This window comes from Strix aluco, chromosome 5 (genome assembly GCF_031877795.1).
Source record: "Strix aluco isolate bStrAlu1 chromosome 5, bStrAlu1.hap1, whole genome shotgun sequence".
In the NCBI taxonomy this organism is placed as follows: domain Eukaryota; kingdom Metazoa; phylum Chordata; class Aves; order Strigiformes; family Strigidae; genus Strix; species Strix aluco.
Window position 1 is genome coordinate 21702256 of NC_133935.1, and position 19665 is coordinate 21721920.

The following is a 19665-nucleotide window of genomic DNA, read 5'->3' on the forward strand; positions in this document are numbered from 1 at the left end:
TTTGTTCAGAAGTCTTGTACATGGTTGACAGCTATCCTTCACCTTTTCCCTTCTACACATACAGAGCTGGTTTTTTTCAGATGGCACAATTCCCAATTTAACAAATTTACTAACCCCATGCCTCCAGAACCGAATTTAGGTTCACGAGAAAAACAGTTAACCAATTCCCCCAGTTTTAGTACATTAAACTCTTTGGTTTCATTTTCATTTAAATGCAGTAATCTATATTTTACATTTCCCTTTAGTCATACTGCTTTTGCCTGGTAGCCAACATGCCTCTTTACTGCAAATGGAGATTTAAGGCCACATCTAGTTCATTCTCTTTGCTCTCTCTCTTCATGGCATAGCGCGACTGCTTTTTCATTCCTTTTTGTCAGTATGGCTGAAAACCTTTTTCTGTCTCCTTTGTGTCTCAGCTGAGCTTGTCTTTTGACAATTCTCACTGGGTAATGTCACATCGTCACCTGCACCCTGTATCTCTCTCTGCTGAGGAGCCTCGTTTCTCCCTTTCTCCTAAGCTCGTCTCCCCGCTATTTTAGTCACTACGAATCCAGCCAGCGCCGGAGTCCCCACAGCCTTCTCCCGCCGGCCCGTCTTCCTCGCACAGATACAAATGTCACCAAGTCCTCCTCAGCCGTGGCTCCCGGTCGCTTTGCCCCCTCCCGCTGGTAGGCCTAAGGCTACCCAGCCGCTGACTGAACGGCCCGGGAGGCCGCTGTGGGACGCCGGCGCCGCCGGGGTTTGTCCGGGCGGGAGTGGCCGGCAGCGCCTCGCTCCCGGCTGGTCCCGCGGGGCTGCCCGCGGCACACGAGGGCTTGGCCGCTCTCCCCCCGGGCGCGGTGCGGGGCGATGACGCGATCCGAACGAGGCGTCAGGAGCGAGCCCGGGCCCTCGCCGCCCGACCGCCGCCCCGCCCCGCCCCGCCCCGCCCCGCCCCTCCCGCGCGCCGCCTCCCTCGGAGCCCCGCGCCCGGGGCCGCCGCTCCGCCCTTCCCACGTTTTTGTCCCGGGGCGCGTTCCGTAGCGCGTGCGGCGGCGGCCTGAGCCCCTCCTCTCTGCGGCTCGCGCCGCCGCGCGATTGTGCGGGTGAGAAGGGCAAGGGGAGGGAGCGTGGGGTGGGGAGGGGGAGCGCGGCCTCGCGCACGGGCCACGCGCACGGGCCACGCGCACGCCCCCGCCGCTGCCTCCGCCGCGCGCGCCCGGCCCGGCCCCGCTCCGCTCCGCTCGCAGCGACTCGCAGGCGCCATGGCGGCCGCTCGCAGCGACATGGCGGAGCCGGAGGGGCTGCTTCCCGGCGAGACGGCGGCCGCCGCGGCCGAGGAGGAGGAGGCTGGGGCTGGATCCTCGTCGTCGCCTTCGTTCTCGGCGGCGGCGGCCGCGGCGGCCGAGACGGAGTCGCTGCTGCTGCTGAACGGCGAGGCGGAGAGCATGTCGGAGCCGAGCCCGGAGAGCGCCAGCCAGGCCGGGGACGGGGAGGACGAGGAGGAGGAGGAAGAGGAGGAGGAGGAGGAGGGCGGCGAGGAGGAGGAGAGCAGCCTGGTGGGGAGCAGTAGCACGAGCAGCGGCTGCTGCAGCGACGAGACCCGCTCGCTGAGCCCCGGCGGCAGCAGCGAGGCCGACGCCAAGGAGGAGCCCAAGGGCCCCCGGGGCAGCCAGGAGGACGGGCTGGGCCGCGGAGGCGGCGGCGGGGGGAGCAGCTCCAGCAGCGTGTCCAGTGGTGGCGACGAGGGCTACGGCACCGGCGGCGGCGGCGGCAGCAGCAGCGGCAGCAGCAGCTGCAGCGCCACGTCGGGGGGCCGGCGGGGCAGCCTGGAGATGTCCTCGGACGGGGAACCCCTCAGCCGCATGGACTCGGAGGACAGGTCAGTTCGCGTCCCGTCCCCCCGCCGGCGGCCGCCGCCTGTGCCCTTCCCCGGCCCCTCCCGGGGGAGCGGGGTGTCCCTCGGGTCCCGGGGCCGGCGGGCGCCATGTCCGGTCGCCTCCCCGCCTCGCGGCGCCGGGGGGCTCGCCAGCCCGCCCGTCCGCCCCGCCGCAGCGGCCAGGAGGGCCCCTCTTCCCCAGGCGCCCGCCGCCCCCCCGCCCCCGGCCGTGGGGGCTGTCAGGGCGGCGGCGGGGGGCAGCCACAGGTTTCTCCAGCCAACTTGTTCTGGGCGGGGCGGGGGGCGGCCTGTGGCGGCGCGGCGGACCCTCCGCTCCCGCCGCGGCTTCGGCTGCTCCGGGCCCCCCCCCCCCCCAAAGCTACCCGCGGCTTTCGGGAGGAGGGGGCGCGCCCCCGGCCCGGCCCAGGGCGGCGGGCAGCGTGGGGGCCGCTGGGGCTGGGCCCCCGCTGCGATCTGAGCACGGGGCGCTGCCTGTTCAGGTGGCGAGATTTGGTTGCCGCTTTCCTCGGAAGCTGCAGATTTTTTTCAGATGGTGCCTTTGGGGTTCGTTAGGGTTGTGGCTTACGCTGACGCGCAGGCCTGGGGTGTACCAAAGGTTCGGGGTGGGAAATCGTCCGTGGATGTGGTTTTACCTGCACCCGCACCAGGGTCTCATTACTAGAGGCAGAAAGCCGAGTGGTAACCTCTTAAAGCATAAGGGGCAAAAAAAAAAAAAAAAAAAAAAAATCTAGTTTACTAAAATGAAAAGGAGACCAGCCTTTCTGTGTTAGGTGTGTGCAAGTAATAAGCATGCACAATATTAAACGAGACTCAGTAATTTGAGGTTCAAAGTCATCTTCGGATGAGTTCTGTAATAGTAAATGCAAAGATTGTTTCTTAGTTTTTTTGTATGGTAAAGGTACGCATCGCATTTTACCAAGACTTTAGCTTGATTCTTGTGGAAAGGCACAACCAAATTCTCACATGTGGTTGAATTGTACATTTCAGGTCTGGTTTAGTGTCCTGAGTCAAGCATTTCAAAGAATATGGCTTATGTAGTAGCTTTCCTGCATGTTGTGTGCAGTGGTTTAATCAACAAACTGAAAAGAGGATGAAAAATGTACATAAGAGCCGTTTTAAAGTGCTGCAGGTCCCTTTCTTAAACTATTTGAAAGGACTAATTAGTAAACTTGCTATTTTTTTAATTTCAGTTTAGCATTAAAAAGTATTAGACTTTCTTGTTAAAGTAACAACCACAATTTTGTTGCTACTTTCTTAAGACAGTTTCATTGTCAAGTGTGAAGAATTACGTGATTTGGTCTAGAAATATACTGTGACTGTATGTTAGATCAGATTCTGTGTAGCTATACAGATACCCATATTTTAGAAGTGGGGCATTACTAAATCTAACCTCAAGTGTTAAAAACAAACAAACAAAACCCTCATGAGTCAGTTCCCCCAAACCATGGAATTGGCCTAAAAGTCTTAAGATGAGAGAAGAAACTTCAGTTCTTTGGTTTCCATCTGACTTCTGATTTTGAGAGTCATAGGAGCCACATTTTCTTTCTTCCAAACTTGTGCAAGATGGAAGGGGGGTGGGTGGGTGTTGGGGTTTTGTTTGTTTGTTTTTGTTTTTTCAAAAGCTGAGATTTTACATGACATTGTATATGTATGGGAGTAGACTTCTGGAGAAATGAGTATATAATGGAGTTTTAAGCTAATAGTTTATTGGTTTTCATTGAATTTAATCCTGATTTTATGTGAGTGCATATCAATTTGTGCCTTGAGGAAATAACAAATAACTTGCAGGGGTTTTCTGGAAGTACAGTGTCATTATGCCTTGCTTGTGCCCTCCAGAGCTAGGGTTCTCCTTTCTTGTCTCTGTTCTCATGGTTCTCTTGACATTGTGACACACTTAAATCTATGTGTGTAGTCGTTTCTCCTTTCCAGTACCATTGGTACAGACTTGGTTGCAGGAGGGGGTTTCTTTGCGTTTGGTGGTTTAAATAAGGACTGTGCCTTGTTTTTAATCTTTGCAAAGTTTTATCTTGATCTGCCAGGCTGAAAACTTGGGGTGCTGAGAGAGAATTTTTTGCTGTAACTTCAAAGCCTGCTCGTTGAGTTGGGTAGGAAAAGAGCAGTGCTACCGAGAGTGCCATTTATTATTCCTGGTGATAGAAAATTTCATTTTGTGTGTGCTCCTTGCTGCAGCATGGTAGAATGCTTTATTATTTTTGCTGCATGTAGTCCAACAAGTCACTTGTTTGACCTAGTGATCCAAATGATTGCTGCTGCTTGGAAGCCAGCCACAACGTAATCTTGTGCCTTTCAGATGGTTATAGAGACAAGCAGAATGTTGCAAAAGGTAGGGGATGTGCCAAAGAGGTAAAAGAGTATGTGAGATGGGATGGTGAAATACCAGGGGAGAGCCAGGAACAGTTTAGACTTATAGGTGGAGGTATAGGTTTATGATAATATATTAAAATTATGAAAGACTTAATGATTCACTGATTTGATCATCTCTGCATGAGAGAATGATATTCTCTCTATTAAGTGATGTTTTATCTGAAATAGTATATTATACAGTACTTCATGACTTTTGCTGACTACCTGTGTCTGAAGTCCTAAGGAACTTGGAGTCTCATCTCACAGTGTGTTGTAGAGTAAGATTACCTGGGGGAGGGAGGAGAGAGAAAAGGAAGAGGAGAGATTGAACTAACATGTTTGAATTTACAGTCCTTAGGTTAAGTGAGAGGGAGCTCGTAGAAGACTATACTTGGTAAAGATTCTTCTGCTATAGGCAGGTTTGGTAACATTCAGATCATGCCCCTAGGCTTGGGATTTTTTTTTTCTTGCTTCCTCTTTAGAAATTTGAATAAATAAGAGGGTGTGGTGAGAGGGCCTGAATTCCATGAGTGATCAAATTCCCATTTCCCTGTGTAGGGTATTTATCATTCTCCACAATTATCAGTGTGTTATCTTTTTGGTTTTTGGTTTAGTGATATCAAATATAAAGTACAAATAAAACAGCTGAACAGGAAAATCTTGCCTATGATCCAAAAGATAACTACTGTTCAGCAACCTCTATTCCTAACATTTTGAATGTATTTTGAGAGTATCTGCTATTAGAATAAATAATTTGGGGCATTACTGTAGGAAATTTGTAAGTACTTAAAACAATGCAAGAAACAAATACAGTGTTGAATATCAGTGTCTTGAAACTTAGGGTGAGTTTTAAACAGCTATTTCCGTGCACCTAGCAGACTTTGTACTTTGTTAAAACATATTTATCTTCCACCCAAAAACCCCAGAAACCAAAAAGCAAAACCCAAACTGGTACCTAGGATAACCAGGTGGCACTTTCAGATCAGTGGTATTAGTAATGTCAGTTGAGTGCAGTAACTCTAGGACTGGTAGGTATCTTGTTGATCTGCAATCGTTCCAGGTTTTTCCTGGGAATTGTGCTAAGTTCCTGCTACTGTGCTGAAGTTTGTCTACAACTTTACAGCAAGCTTGGATCAGCTGGCTTAATAATAATAGGCTGCATTCAAGTCTAGTTATCCTTCAGATTTACAGTTAGAACAAAGACTATTATCAGCATGTGAATGCTGCTAATTTTCTTGTGCCTTTCCCTGACTGTGCTGAAGGGATGGATGTGTTTCTCCAGAGTTCTCTGGAGCAGCTAGTCTTATTACAATGCTGAGAAACATTTGATACAACTTTTAAAAGAAAAAAATAATTCTGTTAACTATAAACACAGTAACCAAGTTTAGCATTGGGCCACAGGTACTGAAGCTAGACCTAAGCAGATGCATGGATTTCAGTATAAATCAGCTGGTCTGAATGTAGTGAAGATGCATCTGGGCTACTGGTGTGTTATTGTTAACTACAATATTTACTTACAAACACTTAAGGTTAGATTACTGAAATAATTTAAATACTGTTTACTGGAAATTTTATTATGGAAGTATATTTAAATCTGAAATAGTTTCATTATCAGATTTTGTTTGATTTAGAGAACAGTGGTAGATCTTGCAATTGTAATAAGATGTTTAGCAGAAATATAAGTACTAAAGATATATGGAGGCTTTCTGTTCACCCTGGTGAATTTGTCTTGCATCGTTATATAATCACCTAGAAGTTACCCCAGTCTTCCCTTCTTACATCATCTTTACCATTCTTCAGCAGTTTATCCTTTGCTTCCTCCTCTTACTAGGCAAGAAGCACTGAAAAAATATGTTTTAGCTGGAGTTACCAGCTGTTTTGCTGACTGGAATATAGGTGCTGATTGACTAGCTGGTAGGCCAAATGTAACAGGTTGTCATTGGACCTATGTAGTAATCTTTCCCTCAGGCACAGCACTAATTAACATCCATCTTTCTCACAGAGCTGGCAATTTTCATGTAACTTCTAAGGCTTTTTCTTTTTTTTTTTTTTTTGAGTCTTTTCACATTTACTGTTATTCACCAATAGAATCTGTTATTGGGAGGGACTGAGTCAAGGAATGCTCAATAATACTCCAGGAAACTTTTAGCTATTTTAAACATATTAGATTTGTAGAATACTTCTAGAAATTATTCTGTTCCTCTGTAATAGGCGAGTGGTTTTAAAAACAGATGTTTCAGAAAAAATTTTCAATAATAAACCTTTTTGTGCTTCAGTTTGTCAGGTTTGTTCATTTTATTGAGTGAAATGAGGCAGTGTGAAACTAACAGGTTGAAAGATAAGAGATTTAGACATGAAAAATCCAGGATCTAGGCTGAGGTTTTTTTATCTCATTTAAAGTGAAGGCCTTCTCAACCTTTAATATATATTCTGATTTTAAAATATTCGTTATTTAAAGGTTTAAATGTAGTCTTTATCTAGTTTTTAAACTCTTAGAAGTGAAGAATTTTCAAGACTGACTAGGCAGTGACATGTGAATTGTATGAGTGATGTTTATGAAGGCAGAATAGTAAGTTTGAAATATAATCAGGAAGGCATATGGTACTAATAGGTACACTTCGTGTATCCATGTGACCAGATTAAAAAGTGCTTCAGGCCTCTCTGTGCGTAGTCTCACTTGTTCCTATCCAGGAAGTGAAGAATCATTCATTAGCATTTATGGCAAGGTGGTTAAGTCGTTAAATTTTTTTTTTAGTGTGTGTGTAATATTGACATGTTAGAGTAGGCTATATAGAAGATTACTTGAGTTTCCAAAATTTTGCTGAAAATTATATTTTCAGCGTTTCTGACTGCATATTTTGTTGCTGTTATTTGCGTTCAAATTGCAAAAAAACCCCCTTGTTTCAGTAATGCTTATGTTTGGGCTTTTCTGGCACTGAAGAAAATAGCTTTTGATGGGAAGACAAAACAAGCCCAGATATTTTGTATGGCGAGTATCTTTATTACTAAAGCTGTTGGTTGATATAATTGAGTGGTTAACATGAGGTTTTTTTGTGAACTAAATGAAAGAGCTGTTTGTAGTAAGATGTCAATATGCTTCATAGAATTTGAGAAAAACTTTCCTATTCAGTGTAAGAGAAAAATTACATTGCTTTTATGTTGGATTTGAACATCCACACAGGTCTATGCAATTTGGTTAAGTTTGTGACATCATTAAGTCTGGTAACTTCTGGATATGAAGTTTGATTGGTGGGTTGTTTCAGGGAATTTCCTAGGCAGTAGTGGAAAGAACTGTCATCTTTTTTCTTTTTTTTTTTTTTTTCTCTCCCTTTTCTGCTTTCCAGTTAAGTTAAACTGGGTGTTATGTGCAGCCTGAACATCCATTTGGCAGAGGAGTGACATCATGCATTCCTGGAGTTGGTCACAGATAAAACTAACTTTTTTGGATGATGCAGTGGAAATGTTCTACCATAGCCGCTCTTACTCAAATCTGCACAGCTTTTCAGTAGCTTTAATATATTTACATCTTTTTGAAAAACACTATCCAATCGCAGAGTAATGGTGGGGGAATGAGCAGTGCGCAGAGCTAGCATGGAAGACAGCAATATGGAAGTACACCTAGAACCCATTGTGTTGGAGTCATTGTAGAGCAATCTGTTATTGGGTAGGAGGTGGGGACATGGCATAGAAGGGAGCAGATGGAGCATTTGAGATAGGAATAGAGGTTTCTGTTAAGGGGGAGATGAGATACACAGAAAGCTTTTGATATGATAGGGAATGAGATATGTCTAATAGCCTGAGGAAAAAGCGAGAGCTTAACCCAAAGGAAGTGAAAGATTGGTCTCTGCCATAAAGGAGCGAAGTAATTGCAGGGAATCCTTGAAACAGGTGGGAATGTAATCTCCAGTTAACTTGTGCAGGAGAAGGGAACAGAAGAGAGTAAGGAACTCCTTTGTGTGAACAGTGAGTTTTGTCCACTCTCCCAGTATTAAAAAAATACGGTGGCATGACTTGCACAAAAATGAAAGTGGTAGTTTTGGAAGGTTCGTTGAGGTAGAGGTTTCTTTGTTTTGTTATCTATCTGTGTAACTGGTTCCTTTTTATAACTTTATATGCATTTTGTCTTCAGTTGTTCATGTTTAGAATACAAACGTGTTCAAATAAATTTGTTTTAGAAAATTAAATATAAATATTCTGTGGTATGCTTTCTGTTTATCATTGGTTTTGTGATGTGCTAAGGTAGTGTTTGCAATTCTCAGATTCTGATTTTGCAAAACTAAAAAACAACAAAGAATTGGGGAAAAAATTTGAAGCCTTTCAAGATACTGGTGTAGTTTTTTCTCTTCATGGTGGTAGAATAAAATAAATTAAAAAAAAAAAAAACCAAAACAAAAAAACAGAAACAAAATCACAAAAAACCCCACAATGACCTGGGATTTCTTTTCCCATATCTAATTTTCTTCTCTATACTAGAATTTAAGATGTTAAATATCGTTTGCCGAATTTCAGTTACTAACATTTAATGGATACTTTCTTTAATAGAGGGTTATTTAAGGTATATGCAGAGATATTTGATAGTGATAGAAAAGCAAAAGATTTGTTATGATGTTGAAAGTCCTTGTCATCCTGATGCACTGTAGAAGAGTGCTGTAATTCACATAGCTTGTGTAGTGTCAGAGGGAGTAAAATGAAGCTAAAATGTTTGAGAGACTTGTAAAAGAGATGATTATTAGCACATATAGTGGTAGTATAATTTATTAAATATACTTTGCCTAAATAAGAATATAGCATAAGCAATCTCCACTTATTGTTAGTCTTAATGTTGTTCCATGCAGCAGCTTGTACAAATTACTAGTTCCCCTGTAAAATTGCAGTAAAGCCCTTATTTTGATCATTATAGTTTATTGTGCTGTAATCATAACTTAGATTCCAATTATAAAAAAGTCTTAAAGGTGCAAAAAAATATTTTCATTATAAACACAGTAAATAAAGAAAAATATTTATTTTCATTTGAAATAAAACTACTTTTGGCATGTCTTTTAAGTACACTCCTTAGGCTAACTTGCTTGCCAGGTTGTAGATTAGACAATTTGTTCAAGTAGTAGTTAATTCAGTGTCCAGCAGAACAGGAATCAGACCTTAATTTATGACCTTTCTATTATGAATTGGGTCAATTAGTGGAGTTCTACTTTGCTGGTTTCTCTGCTTTTGATGCCTGATTAATACCTCAAGTAGTATCTATTCACTGAGGTATGAATAGGCAAAGCTGCTACTTCACAGAATATTATCCTATCTGTGTATTTTTATTCTCTATTAAGTTGAACCTTACATGATGATAACTGAAACTACAGGGGTTTTTTAGGTCTCCTCTGGGAGTTTTGCATCATTCTTTGGTCATTTTGTCTTCTACTCGTATTCCACGTTTGGTGTTGTGGGGATGAGGGAAGGCATCCTGAGAACGGGCAGGTAATAATTAGAGTGGGTAAAACTTCCTTGACACCATGCCTGAAGGCTGTTAACTTCCAGTGCTGATTAAACTACTTCTTATTGATTAGGGTTCTCAGAATGGAAAGCGTCATTCAAAAAAAAAAAAAAATCTAATTCTGGCAGTTCTTTAATGACTGAATGTGTTTCTTCTCTGCTTCTCTTAAGCTGTGCTAGTGAACATACTGTTTCGTCAGTAAAGATTGAAAATTATAAACCACTTGTTGCTGTTCCCTAACTTTCTAAGGAGATTTTCAAGTTGAATATAACATGTTTCCCAGAAATTAAAGTCACTTTTAATTGTATCTTTAAGGCAGAACCACTTACAGTTTCTTGATTTGTGTAATCCTTTTGCATAGGTAGTCTTTGTGCTGTCATATCAGAAGGCATGCAAGTTTAACTTGCTGTACTCTCTCTCACAGCTCTTCTGATATTTTGGCATTCCAAGTTTCTTTGTTGTGTTACCTGTTCCTCTGTATGCTACAAATCCAGTGATAACTTGGATTTGTGTTGTGTAAATATTATGAGCCCAAATATTCTAGGACTAATAATCTGAATAATCAAAGCAAGCGATCCAGGAGAGTGGAAACGGCTCTAGAGAGGTGGTGATTCATAACGTCCTTTCTCAGTCTTGTTTTGTTTCCTGTGCATGTTTGTTATTTTAAGTTCCTTCGATGTCTCTATCTTGAAGAGCTTTTCTATCTTCCCCTGGTTTTACATTATCAATCTGAAGTGTTTGCAGTGTTGCTCCCTCTTCTAGATATTTATACCTAAGCTAGACATAGCTTTACTCTAAAATAAGCTGCTGCTTCCAAAAGAATTTCAAAACAAGGTTTTTAATGTTATCGCTTGTCATGCTGTATAAAACTCTCTCCCTTGACTGTTTTATTTTCCGCTACATTGATTTCTTAGTAGTCATATAAGTATATAGTTATTCAATAAAGAGTTTTGCAGACTGGTTTTTAAGATTGATTTATGAATACTTTTGAGTCTTACTCAGTTTGAGAAGTTTTTGTTAGAATAAGTTAATCTGTGTAAAGCACAGTTTAGATTTCCAAAAAAATACCTAAGTGATTCAGAAGCACAGGTGCTTCCAAGTGAGCAGGTGCTCTCTTAAATCATGCAGTACTGGAAATCGTGGTCGTCTTCCTTTATCTAGAAATTGCCTTAATGTTGCTTTTACTTATTTAAAGGTATGAAGAACCTGAAGGTACTTCTGAAAAATGCTAGACCACCAAACACTGCTATTTTCCTTTTCTATACCTCTTAATTTTTTAGTATTATGTCTTAACTGCTAGGTTGATTCTCCCTCACTTTCACAAAGTAACTTTGCTGTCATATGCAATTTTTGCTTATCCTATTTTTTTCTCCCTTGCCTCTGAAGAGCTATGTTGTGTTGTCTGATAGCCAGGGTCTTTGTGGGTAGGAGCTGCAAGAGCAGATGTGAACAGAAGGTAAAGCCTTTAAAACAGTGGTGGACTTTCACTACATGTAGTTCTGGCTTATTGTTTTGATCCAGGTATTCTAACTTCTTGTTGCCGTGTGAATTATCTTTCTCTTTGGCAGCCATTTAGTGTTCTGCAGTTTGTTTTTGTTTTGATGGTGGTTTATTCACATACACTATTTTTTTCCTTACTGGTGGCAGATTCTCTTGAATTCAGAAACTGATCATTATCAGTCATGAAATTATTTTGGATACTTTCTATTTAAATTGAGGAGAAATGGTTTTCTCAGGAAAATCATCAAAAAACCCCCTTAGAAATAAGAGTAGCTGAAGTTACTTTCCATCTACTCTGAAGATTCTCTCTGAATTACTTGCTGATTAGATGAAAAGGAACCGTAGGAACTCTAAAGCATTAGAGTTCCTATGGTTTTGTTATCTATCTATCTACATGATTCCTTACCACAATCAAACTACATCCATTAAAATAAGGAAAACTGTTTTGCTTTTGGAACATAAATGTTTGATTTGGGGAATTAAATTGATAAATCATGGAAATTTAGTAGTAGAAGTATATTTGTTAGCAATGTAGATGCATCATAAAACACCAAATTCAGCAAATATGGGGGAAGCAACAAAAAAGATCAGGCAAACGATTAATTTTTCTACTCTGTTGCTGGGTCATAGTGGTCGCTCATGTTTTGTGAACTCTTCATTTTTCTTTATTTTAATCTCACTTTTAAATTGGCATGGTCATTTGGAGAGCATAAAGCAAAGATCAATTTAAATCTGCTTGGACAGCTTTATATAGTTGCCTTGACACTGCATTTTATTTCATCATGATACCCGATGCAGATGTTCCAATAGTAACTTCATAAAGAGGTTGGCGTTAGTTTGCTAAATGTTCATTGAAGGTTAGACAAAGTTAAATCTTAGTACAAACTTCTGAATTTATACTTCCTTCACTTTCATTTAGGAGCCAATGTAGCAATTTCTGTTATTAATCAGTTGTATGAAGTTCAGTTGTACCATTGAAATTGTTAGCTCTTAGCAGTGATGTTTGTTGTCCTTCGGTTTTTAACAGCCTTGGTCTGCAGTTCATATTGCTGGGTGAAATGTAAAAAAGTAAAAGTTAATCATGTAATGCTTCTTGGAGAAGATACAGTAGCTTCTATGTTTGTAATTGATGGAGATTTTATTAAAAAAAAAAAATTCCTAAGACAGATGGAAGAGCCTTCCTATGAATGATGGGAGCTCGGGGATGACAATTTGATAATTTTCAAGCTTTGTGAGGATTTATCTTTGTTTGACCATTGATTGTATTAGGAAGTAGTGTAAATTGCTTTGAATCCGATAGCCTCAAAAACCTGTAAAACTGCTATGTGATTTGTTGTTTTTGTGGAACTAGTGTATTGGCCAGAGCTGTACACCAGAGTTTTCCACCCCTTGTTTTGGAAAGGAATAGAGTAATGGGGAAACTTGTGAAGTTGTTGGTTTTGTTCTGGACTTTTCCTAGTGAAAGAAAATAATGAGGTGCTGGGTATGTCACTAGATATGTCATTATTTTTTTTCTTTCATTTTTTGTTCTGTTTGGACTTGACATTTGTAATTGAATGATTTTGATTGATGCTGTTTATTTTCCTTTGGGATTAGTACCTAGTTGTGATTTAGTCTTCCATGTGGTAAAAGCTTTTCAGTTGGATTCTAGGTTTTAACCATTGAAGTTGCTGTAAGAAATTACTTATTCACAGTGTTTCTGTTATTCTGAGTTTGTTTTATCTGAGTGCTACAGTTCAGTTTTCTTTCTTAAGATTTCCTGGTATGGATTGGAACAATGTAGCTGAAGTTCCATGTGGAAATGACAGGGTATTTCACTTACTAGTGAAAGCTAAAGAAACTATCAGGGTATTTTTTTATCTTTAAAATGTTCACTAACTTCCAGTGAGGTTTGTAGTATTTGGATTCTTGAATGTTAATTATGCTTTTCATCTAGTCAGAGGCAATCTTCTGTGGATTTGTTGCTTTATGACTGTATTATCACTGTGTACTTTAGAAGAAACTGTTTCTGAAGATACCTCACTTGAATTCGTGTAGCTTGATGGCTATCCAGTAGTGCTGGTTTTAGCGACCCTGCAATGTATGTTCGCTGAAATAAATCTCTGTTAGTTTTTCATTTGATGCTTTACAAGACAAAGTTATTTATTATAGGATCTGTCACAGTCGTTTCCCTTGGTGTTCACTGAAATCAGCTGGGTCCTTTGCTTACCTACTGAACATCTGGGGACTGGAAGCTAAGCATTCTGAGTGGAGGTAGTGTAACTCTGAAGTGAGTGAGCTCCTGTTGATCAGACTGAAGTAGTGCTTGTTGACCCTCAAGGGCATGGTATAAGGCCCATCTGTTAGGTCTGAATTTTGCCTAAGGGAAGGTTACTTCAGTTAAGGTCTAGAGGGAGTATGTTTAGCAGACATTAAAAGTATAATAACAAATTGATTGGGCTTTTGTGCGTGTGTTAGGTGTCTGGCTCTACTTCAAGTGGACTGTTGCTAATGGGGGTTCATGGAAAATAAAAATGACATTATGCTGCTGTTCTTTTGGTTTTGTTGATATTCCTTCTGTCTGACTCCTACTGTCTGTTCTTCTGACAGATTAACAAAAAAAAGGGAAGAAAAAATTTTGGACATTCCATTCATTAAATTCAATGGAAGGGATTACTTGCAATAGTTAGAAATTGATCTTGGAAAGTTAAGCATGTGTCAGGAATGATGTGCGATACACCATTTTCTTTAATGCATTAAATCACAGGCTCATTATATTTTCATTCACATTTAAATGTACACAACAACTAGTGCCCAAATGAGCATGTGGTAAAATGTGATTTGAAATTTGTGCATTTTACATGACTCCAACAATGGCTAATTTTTGCTCAGATCCTTAAAGGAAAAGAATAACCCAGGACTTAAAATGCTGGAAGAACTTTTTTTGTTCTCTATCAAGTGAAAATGACTTACAACTTCTTGTAAGTTTTTAGCTATTATTTTTTGTTTCAGTTTCAGGATTGTTTTTAAATATAGTTTGGACTGGGTTTAACCAGCTAGATGCATTTGGTTCATGTGCACATACAGATTGTGCAGGTACTAACCTTTTAATGTGAAGTGATGCTAAAAATCTTACTCATCTTGTTTAGAAAGATGTATTATATCTAGCTACAGGTAGAGTAGGTACAGGTAAAAATAAGACCTGAAACAGTGCCTTTGAGGTAATGATTTATTCATCTATTTAAGCTTGCATTTGTGTTGCACTTAATGAACACACTTTAAATGTCAGTATCATTTCAAAGCTGTTGATCCCTTGGTAGAGGGGGGAAAAAAATTGTAGGAGTAGGGAAAAAGGTCTGACTCTTCTGAGAAGCTTCTGTGTTTTCAGTTCTACCTTGCTGTGTTTGGAAGGCAGTGGTTGCAGACTTGATAAAATGAGGTGTGAGTTTACTAAGGTATTTTAGAAAGTCATTTAGTTCTTACCTCTAGAGCTGTGATTTTTTTTTTTTTTTTTTTTTTTTTACTTCAAGTTGGTTCTGGTGCTCGGATTAGGATGAAAGTAGGGATAACAAGCTTGAAGAGTATGTTGTGCTTGCTGTAACAGTTTTAAATTTTAGTAATTAGTCAGTCTTTTGAATGGTGCTTCTTAAAAACAGCTATTGTGTATGCAGGCTCTCTCCAGCAGTGACTGTTTTTGATGCTCTATTGTTTGGGATGACCCCTGAGTTGAACTCTCTGAAACTCAAATGTCTAATGTTCTTCATCAGGCTATGGTCTATAGATCCATTACAATGGAGCTGGAGCCTGCTTACAGCTTGGGAGCAAACCCAGACCTGTCTGTCACTAGCAATAGGGGAATGCCACAAATGCTTAAGTTCTACTTGTGTCATTCTGCTTTGATAGTGGCAGTCAGGATTTTAACAGATCTCCTGGCTGGGGAAAAAGGGCTTAGAAAAAGGCAGAAAAACTTGCTTTAACCTATTTAGCTAAAAATTTGTTTCAGTGTCTTTGTTTAGTTACCAGTAGTTTGCCAGAATGTCTGTGTTTTTCCTTACTTTGTTCTGTTTTCTCCTCTTTGATACACATTCTTACTTACAAAAATCCAAGTTTTGTGGATTTCAGATGAGAAAGCAGAAGGATGTAATTTCCATTACTACCTTCCCTTTGTTAAGGAACTTTTCCCTCTCTTGGATCATCCCAAGCAGATAGTAAGTCAGATTGGATTGAAAAGCCCCCCCCCCCCCCCCCCCGCCCCGTTCATAGATGGAAAGATAAACACTATTTTAGTAGTCCAGCCCTTCTTGGGCTGAGTTGACATGCTTCCCCTCTTTTGGTCAGGAAAAGACTCAAGTGGACTAGGTAAGATGGTAGAGTGTGTGCACACATCTTATCCACTTGTATGTCCTGCCCTCACACCCTTTCTGAAATCCCAAGAAACAAAAAAGTTGATGAATCAGCAGGTCTAACAAAAAGTGTTGCAGTTAAGTCTTTGCAGATTTAGGAGCAGCCACAGCTCTGATTATAAAACTTTCCATCATCTTTCTGCTTCATCTTGAAATGGCAGGTCAAGGGCAAGAGACCTCCCAGGTTAGTGTCTTCTCTGATGCTACATATACTACAAACTTTGCTCTGAAAATGTTCCTCATATTTTCTGAGTGTACGGAAGACTAGCGAAAACATACACGTGCTTGAGCTGTACAGGGCACTATGACAGAGAAGGATGATACTGGTCTTTCACAGATTCTGTTTGCAGCCTTTGCCTCTCTCCAGGGTGACCCAGAACTTGCTAAGTGAGAAGGACAGAACTAATCCTAGATTCCCAGTACTGTGAGGTATGTGATCACCTGAAATATGTTGGTTTTGAAGGCACAGAAGAGAAAACAATAAAAAACATCATTTAAATGATTTAATCATTTAAATTTAATGGATTATTTCTAGAGAAGGAATATGTCAGGGCAGCGAGTTTCTTGCATTTTGGCAGAGCCTATCGAGAGAACCATCAGAAAACAGTGATCTCTTGTGTGACTCCAGGCCATTTTGTTTTATAAGCAGTTTAGCTATTTCTCCAGTAGGTCCTGTTACAGCAATGTTCATCTGTACTCTTTAATGTCTTACATTAACTAGAATAAAGGAAGGCATTCCCTCTTAAATAAAATACTGATCTGTTATCTCTCAGCTGGATTTCAGTTACATTTTTTTTTTCCATTTTTAGACTATATCTTGAGTAGATTATAGAATTGTTGTCCAGTGGAGCACTTCATCATCAATTTCTAAGAAATTCTATATGCTACTACTTGGTTTAAGCGCTATGGACAACCTTTTTGTTCCAGTTCCTCTGATACTAAATTTTGATATTGTGAATGCAAATCTAATCTGTTAGCTCTTAGCAAAAACACTTGGTTAGAACCAAACCAAGCAAACATTTAAATTACTATAACTAAATCCACTTTCTAAGTGTTGTTGATTTCTCATATCATTAATAATCCTACTTATAAGAATATCTTTTGTTGGATCAGCATTACTAGTTGACTTTTACATTTTTCTCCAAAAACACAAGTAATTTTCTACAGGTAGGATAGCATGTATTTTAAAAAAAACCCAACACAACCAAAAAGCCTGAGTATTTTCTTTCCTTAGGTTGTAAAATTAGAGCCCTGTGATTTTTCTGTCATAAGGTGGTCAAGGTGTGTTGCACTGCATTTGCAGTATGATATAATATGCTACGGGCTCATCAGTTTGAGTGTTTTTTCATCCCTGCTTAGAGAAATTAACCAGATTGCATGCCTGTGAACCAGAGAAACCACACGCATCTGCATGAGTGTCTACTTCTTCCCCTGATTCTTTCACAGAACTCATTCTGGGTTATGTTTTCTCATTGCTTTCCTGCTTAAGACCAGGCAGTAAAATCAGGGGACCCTTGAGACAACTGTGCTAAATACCCCTTCAAAGTCTGTCCTTGTCGTCACCAGCACCATACCTCTTCTTAGTCAGAAGTTTGCTTATGCCTATTTGTGGAGTTTTTGATAATGGTATTAATGCTGTCAGTGTATGTAGAAACTTGGACTGACTGTAAACAGCTTGGAAGTTTGAGCTCCTACTGTTGTGTATTAAAATATTAACATGGTAACGATTTAGCAGCAAATCAAGATTTATTAATGAGTAGCAGCGCTTAATCATTAACCAATTTAAAGATTTACAAAATAATTCGGTAAAACACGTTATGATTGAAATAGTGACTTAACTACAGATTCGAAGATGACAGGATTCACACTAACTTACTATATGGTACCTTAAATCTATACATATATACATACGCATTCAAATACAAAACATACAGTCACACAAAGTATTTGGATCCAGTAAAAATATGTATGTCCCCACACTCGTGAGAATAACTGTGTATACCTAAACACATCGGTAAGCAGAGAGCGGGTGGGTGAGGGAGAAGCTAGCTCCAAGTTAAAATTTCCCTCTTCTCGAGTTTAGAGTAAATACTCACGATGCCTTGGCATTCCTCAACAGGCGATAATTGAGAGGGTCGACTTGGCCTTGGCCTTGTCCCTCGAGGAGTTGATGTCTGAGGGGTATCCCAGCTCAGGGGAGATGCTGGTCACAGGCCCGCTGCGGTCCAGGAGAGCTCAAAGGATCTCACTTTGGGGCACCTGTTTATAGGGTCCAAGATAATTGACTTTTGTCACCTTGGACAGTGAGGTGTTCTGGCCAGTTGCCAAGAACTGGCTGGGTGTGCAGCTCTGTTACTGTTCTCCCAGGTCGGTAGGAGGTGCATCTTAACTCTTTGTTTACTGCCATCAGCAGTAATTATCTCCCCAGGTTGGTATGTGGCCCGGGGGGCGTGGCAGGAGTTGCACCACCACACCTACTTAAAGTATTTATAAAGTACTGTACTTTGGGACCTTTCCACTGTGAGGAAGTTAGGGTTACTTATCCCAGGAAAAGATCTGAGGCAGCTATAGCATGAGTGCTTTGCCATCCTTGGTTAAACAACTTCCTGTTGGAACCACCGATCTGTACACCATTACTCCTTGCAACAGAAGTGGTCAGGCTATGTGCCATCTTGTATGCGTTCAAACCTACTTCTAAGTACTGATTTTGAGAAAACTGTATTTGGATAACTGAAACTCAGATGTGTGTGGGGTCACATTTAATTCCTTATTGAATTTTCCTGTCGTACTATTGGTAAACTTTCTATCATTCTATTGGTAAACTGTGCTTTCATAGCACAGTTTTACAGATTTTTACTTTTAGGGATAATTTTTGGCTTAGGCATCAGCTGAGGAAGGAGGGGATGTCAGTCCCCTAGTTGTGGGCCTGACATGGTGGAAAAATTGGGATTGTTTGCAACACTTAAAGCTTCTGACAGTTTCCTAGAGGGATCCTAAACTACTATTACCAGTAGCTGTAGTTAGTGGCTGTTAATGCTGTTGGGGGACTGGTAGCTTCAGCTCAGTGCTAGTTGCATTTTTTTTTTTTCTTTTAATTTCCGGTGAATATAAAATAAGCTTTTTGAGAAAGGCAGCAATATGGAACAGATTCAAACCTGTGTCTGTAGGCTTCTGTTGGCCACTTTTTATTTTATTTGCTAGTTGCAGATTGTGAGCTTGTGTGTCATGAAAAGAACCAAGAGTACTTGGGGAGTGGGGGGAAGGGGAAGGTGGGGAGAGATGATGGAAAGCTGTGTGTGTTCCGGGTATAGAAAAGGAAAGAAAATAAAAGTAGTGGGCACATGGAAAAATGCTGTGTAGCAGCAAAGAGCCCATATGACAACAAAAGGCATGTGGTATTTGTATGACACTTAGGAAGTATGTATTTAATATGCTTTTATTAAAGCAAAAACACTGTTGAAAAAGTCTCTAAAACTTTCTTTTCAACTTTGAAAACAAAGGCCTAAAAATAATTGGTCAGTTTTAGCAATAGGGGTAAACTAATGAGTTGGAAGACTTTTAAGGAATCTGTGCTTGGGATATGATAGTCAACATTTTCATAAATGTTACCTTGCTGATATCTCTCAGATCAGAGTTTGCTCATAAAACTAAATTACTCAGGGTAGTTAAAACTAAAGCTTATCTGGAAAGCATTGCTGAAGGGAATCTGTTATTTTGACTAAGGCAAGACATTTTTAAATTGATAAATGCAGTGGAATCCCCATGGTGGGTGAGGAGGGTAAATCTAAACAGAGCAAATATCTGTGATGATTTTAAAATCTATCACAGGAAGAAACTGCTAGCACAGTAGTGATTAAAAAAGATACAGATAGTGTGAGAAATTGCTAGTAAAGGCTTTTGGAGCAAAAGAGCAAACATGCTAATGATATCTGCAAATTTTGAATAATGGTGTAGTTTTTGTTTCATCTATCTCAAGATGTATAATAACACTAATAACTATGTAAACAGTGATAGTCAAAAATATGGAACAGCAGCTATACCTTTAAAAGCCAGAATAC

General features: G+C 40.7%; 1 protein-coding gene across 4 annotated transcripts in view; it reads left to right on the plus strand.

Moving 5' to 3' along the window:
• The first annotated feature begins 1129 nt into the window (after positions 1-1129).
• AEBP2 (AE binding protein 2) overlaps positions 1130-19665 on the plus strand; it is a 59650-nt gene continuing 41114 nt past the window's right edge. For all 4 annotated transcript variants that reach the window (XM_074826338.1, XM_074826339.1, XM_074826340.1 and 1 more), the window contains exon 1: positions 1130-1861. In XM_074826338.1, coding sequence (XP_074682439.1) covers positions 1245-1861 — 617 coding nt within the window. In that variant the 5' untranslated portion in view covers positions 1130-1244. The remainder of the gene's footprint in view (positions 1862-19665) is intronic.